Below are 7,690 nucleotides of genomic sequence, written 5' to 3'. Positions count from 1 at the left end.
CTCTGCTGCCAACTCACTTAGCATGTGAGCTGGACGATGGCGGGCCGACCGAGCCTCCCTGACACCCACACACTCTGCGTAGTTCTTCTTGCTCATCAGTGTCGTCGTTGTGTCTCTCTCGATGCTGTTTGTCTGCAGAAAGAGGTCACCATCTCCCGAGCCAGAGCCGAAACGCAGCAGAAGGGAAAGGTTAGTTTAGTGGGGTGCTGTTTCTAGCCTTTGAATAGCGTTGTCTCCCTGTGTTTGTTGCATGTCGAGTGCTGGGTGGATTTGATTGTGTTCAGGATCTCATCAGTATCATGATCGTCGTGTGATCTGTACGTGTACGTGTGTGTGTGTGTGTGTGTGTGTGTACCCGTGTGTGTGTGCGCGCACGTGCGTGTTCGTGTGCGTGTCTGTTCACGCGTGATTGTCCGCAGATCACCTGTCGCATCTGGCCGTCGTTCGAAAAGGTAAATACAAGCACGTGTGCTCTTGTAGTGTGTGCTCGTACCACTTCTACACGACGATTGTGTACTAGTCTGTTTGTTGTTCCTGTTGCGCGGTCAATTCTGTATGGGTACTGTATTGGCTCTGTATGAGTACTGTATTGGCTCTGTATGAGTACTGTATTGGCTCTGTATGAGTACTGTTTGGGCTCTGTATGAGTACTGTATTGGCTCTGTATGAGTACTGTATTGGCTCTGTATGAGTACTGTTTGGGCTCTGTAGGATTCTGTGTGGGTGCTGTATGATTGTGTTTTTTTATTGCTATCCACCATTTCCCTTGGCTGCATCCAAGTTTCTTCTGCCTCAAGCTACCATTGTCATTGTGTACGAGATGGCTGAGCCGTTGTACCGTATGTCGCCAGCGGTCTGGTGTGTTGGTGCTAGTGCGGCCCCGTGCGTGCATGCATGTGTGACGTTATTGTTTGTGTCCGAGTGTGCATGCCATGCTTGCATTCATTTCTCTTCACATGTCTCTCTGTGAGTTTGAAGGTCTGAAGAAAAATGTTGAATGGTCTCTGCTGGGATGATGGCTACACCGTAGCTCAGTGGTTAGAGCATCGCTGAGCTCAAGCGAAGGCCCCGGGTTTGAGTCCTGGTGGTGGCAGTCAATTTATTCTTCGGACTTTTCCCGTTTGCATCTTTCCCTCCAACCTCTGAATGTCTGTGTGTGTGTTTCTCTTTCCTGCATCTTGCCCAACAACAGGCCCCCAAGCAGTAGCAGTAGCAGCAGTGGCAGTGACTCAAGCAGCGGTAGCAGTGATAGCGACTCTGGCAGTAGCAGTGGCTCATCTACAGGCAGCGGGAGCAGCAGCAGCAGCGGATCAAGCAGCTCGTCCGGCAGCGACTCCGATTCCAGCAGCCCACCGCCGCGCAGCCGCGATGCCCGACGCAAACCTGACCACCGTAGCAGCAACGATCGCAGAGCAGCAGAGCGACGCGCATCACCACCTGCTCGCCGAGCTAGTCCACCGCCAACACGCAGTCGCAGTCGAGATGCCGACTCACGACGCCGTCGAAGCGACACTGAACGCAAACCCAGCGCTGCTGCTGATAGTCAGCGTTCTCCTCCATCGCGTGCGAACAGAAATGCTCGTGAATCCTCACCTCCATCGCCAGTATTAGCAGTAGCACCGTCGCGGTCATCTGCAAAGCAACAACAGCCGCAGGCTGCGAAGCAAGCATCGCCTGAGCCGGATCGGCGTCGACGTTCTCCCGAGCGTCGTCGTCGGCCATCAAGAAGCCCGGCGCCACCGCGGAGAAGGTATGCTGGCTGTTCTTGTGTGTGTGTGTGTGTGTGTGTGTGTGTGTGTGTGTGTGTGTGTGTGTGTGTGTGTGTGTGTGTGTGTGTGTGTGTGTGTGTGTGCGTGTATGCGTTGTGGTGTGTTGTGGTGTGTGTGCGCGCGCACGCGTGTGTGAGAGAGAGCGAGAAAGAGAGAGAGAGAGAGAGAGAGAGAGAGACCAGCTAATTCCGTATGCACAACCGCCAAGTAGCCTACACTGATTGGAGATGACATGGCCTCACCATAGATCTGGCATACTTGTTTAACTGTATCCGTTGAGAGATATTTGATTGGCGGACGCTCATTGGGATGGAGCGCAGTTTTACTCTATCCTTGGAAAGGTATTTGATAGTTGAGTGACTAACACCCACTGAGATGCAATGTACTTTCACTGTATACGTTTGAAAATGGAATTTGAGTGTTTCGACCCTCATTGAGATGCTATGCCTTACGTCAGGCAGCAGGTGGCAATAGCTTCCACATCTTCATGTACTGGATCAGGATATCAATGAGATAATGGTGGTAGATTGTCTGTGTGTGTGTGTGTGTGTGCGTGCGTGTGCACGCGCTCGTGTGTGTCTGTGTGTTTGTGTGTGTCTGTCTGTGTGCATGTTCTACCCTCTCTACTCAGGCCCGCTGCCAGCCCGGAACAAAGGAGTCGCTCACGTCATGATCGCTCTCCGCCGCAGCCAGCAAGACGTAGCGGTGCCCAGCGAAGCTCCTCACCACCACCACCACCACCACGTAGAAGGTACGATTCAGCTGCTATGAAGTAACAGTCCTGATTTTAGACAGCACAGCCTGCTTGCATTCTGGTGCCTAAAACGTATGGATGTGTATGAAACATCCTTACTATCATTGCCTGGTATTTCTATGATAGGCACATTCGCATTACCACCGCCTATACAATTGTGTTGAGAAACACAAGCAGCTTAGAGAAGTTTCGCTTGTGCCAGGTCATCACCATGACTGATTATACCAGGGTGGCAGATGCAGCGCCATAAACGGCGAGGGTGAGGTGGTAAATCTCACAACCAATACCCGACAAGGGGGACAAACCTCGTTAGCTGCATCCATGTTACCCTCACTTCTATAATAGAATACAACCCACGTATTTCTCGTATCTGGGCGATCCAGGACCGAGCACTGGCCATAGCTTTGAAATGTCGTAACATTGTGTTTCAAAGGGGAAGGGCCCAGAGGTCTGTCATATGAAGTCACTATTTCCTCATCTTTATGTGTGTGTGTGCCCGTGTGTGTGTGTGCGCGTGCCCGTGTGTGTGTGTGTATGTGTGTGCGTGTGTGTGTGTGTGTGCGTGCCTCTGTGTGCGTGCATGTGTTTCTACAGGGCTCCATCTCCTTCTCCCAGCCCCGTAGCTCGTGAGTCACGGCAAGAAATGAAGAGGTATGTATGTACACCACATCGCACACTTGCATGCAAATAATATCATGATATCATGATGATGTCATGGTATTCCGAACGAATTTATGTTGTCACTCTTTGTTGTATGTCCTTGAACGATGCCAGGCTTTGTTGTTCATTATATCCTACGGTGTGTGATGCTTTTAAATGAAATGCGATGGCGTGAGCCAAGTAAAAACCAGGCGCTGCGCAGTCCCAGAACTTCGAACGCAGGGCTGTGCACTTGCGTAGAACGCTGACTGGACTCTTGCGATCGTATTTCATCGAGCAGTACTGGATCGGTGTGTATGTGTGTGTGTGTATGGGGGGGGGGGGGAGATGTGTCAGTGTCCTGTGTTACCCCACAAGTATCATGACTTTGCTTTTTGAGTTATGCGCAGTACTATGTGGCATACAGCTTTACTGTGCACCTGTAGACGCCGGGCTCTGGATTTCTCTTTCTAGCAATGATGTGCTGTAATTTGATGTGCTCTCTCTTTGTTTGTTTTGCCCAGGGCGAAGTCGCCATCCCCCAGTCCTGTTCCCGAACGGAGGCAACAGAAGAGGTGTGTGTGTATGTGTATGTGCGTGTGTGTGTGTGCGTGTGTGCATGTATGTGGGTGTACGTGTGTACATGTGTACGTCTGTGTGTACGTGTGTATGTATGTGTATATGTGCCTGTGTGTGCACATGTGTGTGCGTGTGCATGTCTGCGTGTGTGAACTAATGTGTATCGTGTGTGTCATGTGTGTCTTGAGTTAGTGTCTGTGTGTAGAAGGTCCTAGGACTTGCTTGCACTAAGCCGTGAGGTTATGCACTCATTAGCTGATATGTCTCCGTGCTCCGCCCGTACAACACAGCAAACAACAACAGAGTTGCATAGCCAGTGGCTGGCAATGGCTTCATGCACATACTACGAAATACTGGGCTATCCCCCGGCAGTACTGAGGGCAATTAGCATGTGTTAGTGAACCTTGCGGGTATGTCAGCCCCTACACACATCCGACCAGCGTGTGTGTGGCGTGCATATTACTCTCTCTCTCTCTCTGTAGTGTATCTGTACTAAAGAAGCTTATGTTTGTAGTGCGGTCAGCATTCCTCTTCTCTGAAGGTGTATTTAACATACTGTGGGTATTTTTTTAATTGGGCTTGTGTTGTGTTGTTGTTGAATTTGTGCAGGGTGCCATCTCCGTCACCGAGTCCCGCACCCGAGCCCAGACGCAGGAAAGATAGGTAGGCATGCGTGTGTGTGTGTGTGTGTGTGTGTGTGTGTGTGTGTGTGTGTGTGTGTGTGTGTGTGTGTGTGTCCCATATGGTGCAGTGGTGTGTGCAGCGATTTCCAATCGAGAGGTTGCGGGTTCGATTCGTCCCATATGGTGCAGTGGTGTGTGCAGCGATTTCCAATCGAGAGGTTGCGGGTTCGATTCCCGACGATTATGGTCACACACGTCTTTCTTCTCTTTCTCAGACTCCTCCTGACTTTTCTTTCATTCTTCTGGGTGGTTACCAACAGCCAGTGTATGCCGGAGTATGTGGTGTGATGTGTGTGCGGAGAAAATGAATGAAAAAAAGACCAAAAAAGAGGGATTCACTGGCCAGAAAAAGCCACTTCATAGCTGTGTGGTGTAGACCAGGCTGAATAGTGGCGGTCAATTCTTCAGCCTTGCAAGCTGTTGAATGGTGCAATCCCAGCACAAGCTGCTATGGCTTCTGCCGTAGCATCTCTATCATCGCCTCTGGCGATGGGCGTCCAATGGTCCAATGGTGTGTGTGTGTGTCTGTGTGTGTCTGTGTGTGTCTGTGTTTGTGTGTGTGTGTGTGTGTGTGTGTGTGTGTGTATTTGTGTGTGTGTGTCTGTCTGTCTGTGTGCATGAGTGCGTGTGATGTGCGCTCCTTTCTGCTGCACCTGCTTGATGTGGTCTTCGTTGATAAAGCAAACGTATGAACTTTACTTTTCAACTTTGTATGTGTGCACTGTTCCCTACTGCTGCCCCTTCTGCTCTGCTTTTACAGAGCCAGATCTCGGTCACGTAGTCCTGAGCCAGAGACAAGACGGCGACGTGAAAGGTATGAGTGTGTGGTTGTGTGTGTGTGTGCGTGTGTGTGTGTGTGTAAATCAGCAGTCGTCCCAAGGGACATAAGGAATGTACCAACCGTTGCGTTATAGCGGAATAATTTTGTTAATATTCTCGTTCTTGTCGCCGTCGTCGTTGTTCCTGTTGTTATTGTTGTTGTTGTTCTTGTTGTCGTGGTTACTATCAGGTCGCCTGCACCCTCCTCCACCAAGCGTCGCAGAAGGTAAGATTGATATCAGATGACACGATTGGTGGATGCACATTGCCGATGCCCTCTGCATGTCGATTAGTACTGCTATAGGTTTGTGTGTGTGTGCGCGCGTGTGCGGGTGCATGTGCGGGTACGGATGTGTGTGTGTGTGTGTATGTGTGGTGTGTGTGTGCGCGCGCTCGCGTGTGCGGGTGCATGTGCGGGTACGGATGTGTGTGTGTGTGTGTGTGTGTGTGTGTGTGTGTATGTGTGGTGTGTGTGTGCGCGCTCGCGTGTGCGGGTATGTGCGGGTGCATGTGCAGGTACGAGTGTGTGTAGGTGTGTGGTGTGTAGTGTGTGTGTAGTGTGTGTGTAGTGTGTGGTGTGTGTGTGGTGTGTGTGTGGTGTGTGTGTGTGTGTGTGTGTGTGTGTGTGTGTGTGTGTGTGTGTGTGTGTGTGTGTGTGTGGGTGTGTGTGGGTGTGTGTGGGTGTGTGTAGGTGTGGTGTGTGTGTGTGTGTGTAGGTGTGTGTGTGTGTGTGTGGGTGGTGTAGGTGTGTGGGTGGTGTAGGTGTGTGTGTGTGTGTGTGTGTATCCTGTATGTACATGTTTGCCTGTGTGTTGAACCTACACATTGTACTGTGTGTATATATGTATATGTGTGTGTGTGTGCGTGTGCGTGTGTGTGTGTGTTGAACCAACAGGAGCAGCACAAGTAGTAGCAGTGGCAGTGGCAGCAGTGACAGCGATTCAGACAGCAGTGCTTCGTCAAGCGGCAGCGGTAGTGGCAGCAGCAGCAGCAGCAGCGGTAGCAACAGTGGCTCTAGCAGTGGATCGGATTCGAGCAGCAGCAGCAGCCGCAGTCGGTCGCGCAGTCGTAGCCGCGGCGGCGGCCGTGGTCGTGCTACAGCCGACTCGCGACAACGTGACCGTGGTGGTGATGATGATCAACACCGAGCCAGAGCGATGGCTAATAGACGTCGATCGCCCTCACCCCGCCGTCGCCGCCGAAGCAACAGCAACAGCAGACGTATGTCACCGCCGCCGTCCAAGCGGCCAGACAGACGCGATCGCGGCTCTCCCGATCGGTCATCCGGATACCGTCGACGTCGGTCGCGAACTCCACCGCGACGCCGATAAGAGTACGATTGCTAGAGAGCGAGTATACTTTCGCCATGTTCCAACTAGTACTGTTAGCAGAACCATGACATCATCATGACATCACTATGACATCATCACTAAGTGTTGACTGATCATATGCTGCTCACGTGCGCACGAATGCCTGCGTGCTCTCTCGCACACACACACACACTGGATTCTCTTGTGCCGCTTGCAGCCAGCAGCAGCGTTTGTCAATAGTCCTCATAGTCCTCGTCTTTGGCAGGCCAGACCATCATCCCATTGCGTGGTTAACAGTGCCTGTATGTACATGCTGTGCGTGCATACTGTCTGTATGACTGGCGTGCATGCCAGTCCGTGTCAGTACCACACAAGAGCCGTCGTGAACATTACTCCTTGTATATAATAGTAAGGTTTGGTGGCAACCACTGCCCCCAGGTCGCAGACAGCTGTGCTTTGTGCATAATTCCTTTGATTGTGCATGTCATTTCCCTGTGGCCGATCGGCTTTTGAAGGGACTTGTCGTTCTTCGTACAGCTTTTTTTTTGGGCCGTCTTTTTACATGGTAATTGCACCAACTCCATTTGTTCTATCTGTCCTTCATTTTATATTCTTGTTCCTAGTCATCTTGCTAGATGTATTGATTTACGGGCTGCAATTCCTAGATTTGTTCCTCGATCCGCTCAAATTTCTGTCCCCTTTTTTGTAGGTTTGTTGTTGCTCTTGTCGTTTCTGTTCCTCCCCGCCTTCTTGCCGTGCAATAGGACCCGTGCGTGGGTTTTGTATGTGAATCTGTAGATCGATGACAGCATGTATAGCGGCGCAACATTGTCCAGTGTTGTGTCTCGTCGCGTTGCAAATGTTTTCTGTCTGCGGTCCGTTTTGTAACTGTGGAAAAATTAACAAAAAATTGCTCCTCTGAAACCTGACCACCGGCCATAGCGAAATGAAAGCTTGTGTGCTGGTGTATAAATCTGCAACAGGGGTTCGAACTGCCTAATGTACACTCAAACGTCTCTTATCCGGACGCCTCAGATATGGGCACGTCTCTCTACCGTGCCGGGCACCTTCAGCTGGAGTTCCAAGATATGGGCACGTCTCTCTACCGTGCCGGGCACCTTCAGCTGGAGTTCCAAG

General features: G+C 51.1%; 1 protein-coding gene across 25 annotated transcripts in view; it reads left to right on the top strand.

Annotated features, from left to right (window-relative positions):
- Positions 1–7,482, top strand: part of LOC135824885 (serine/arginine repetitive matrix protein 2-like) — a 38,569-nt gene extending 31,087 nt beyond the window's left edge. For all 25 annotated transcript variants that reach the window (XM_065337613.1, XM_065337633.1, XM_065337631.1 and 22 more), the window contains 10 exons: positions 139–189; positions 420–452; positions 1,193–1,750; positions 2,401–2,520; positions 3,118–3,174; positions 3,687–3,737; positions 4,351–4,404; positions 5,185–5,238; positions 5,434–5,469; positions 6,139–7,482. In XM_065337613.1, the coding sequence (XP_065193685.1) occupies positions 139–189; positions 420–452; positions 1,193–1,750; positions 2,401–2,520; positions 3,118–3,174; positions 3,687–3,737; positions 4,351–4,404; positions 5,185–5,238; positions 5,434–5,469; positions 6,139–6,574 (1,450 nt within the window). In that variant the 3' untranslated portion in view covers positions 6,575–7,482. The remainder of the gene's footprint in view (positions 1–138; positions 190–419; positions 453–1,192; positions 1,751–2,400; positions 2,521–3,117; positions 3,175–3,686; positions 3,738–4,350; positions 4,405–5,184; positions 5,239–5,433; positions 5,470–6,138) is intronic.
- Positions 7,483–7,690: the final 208 nt, after the last annotated feature.

The sequence above is a fragment of the Sycon ciliatum genome, chromosome 9 (genome assembly GCF_964019385.1).
Source record: "Sycon ciliatum chromosome 9, ocSycCili1.1, whole genome shotgun sequence".
Classification (NCBI taxonomy): Eukaryota; Metazoa; Porifera; class Calcarea; order Leucosolenida; family Sycettidae; genus Sycon; species Sycon ciliatum.
The sequence above is the reverse complement of the archived record's forward strand: the minus strand, read 5'-3'. Positions and strand labels throughout refer to the sequence as shown.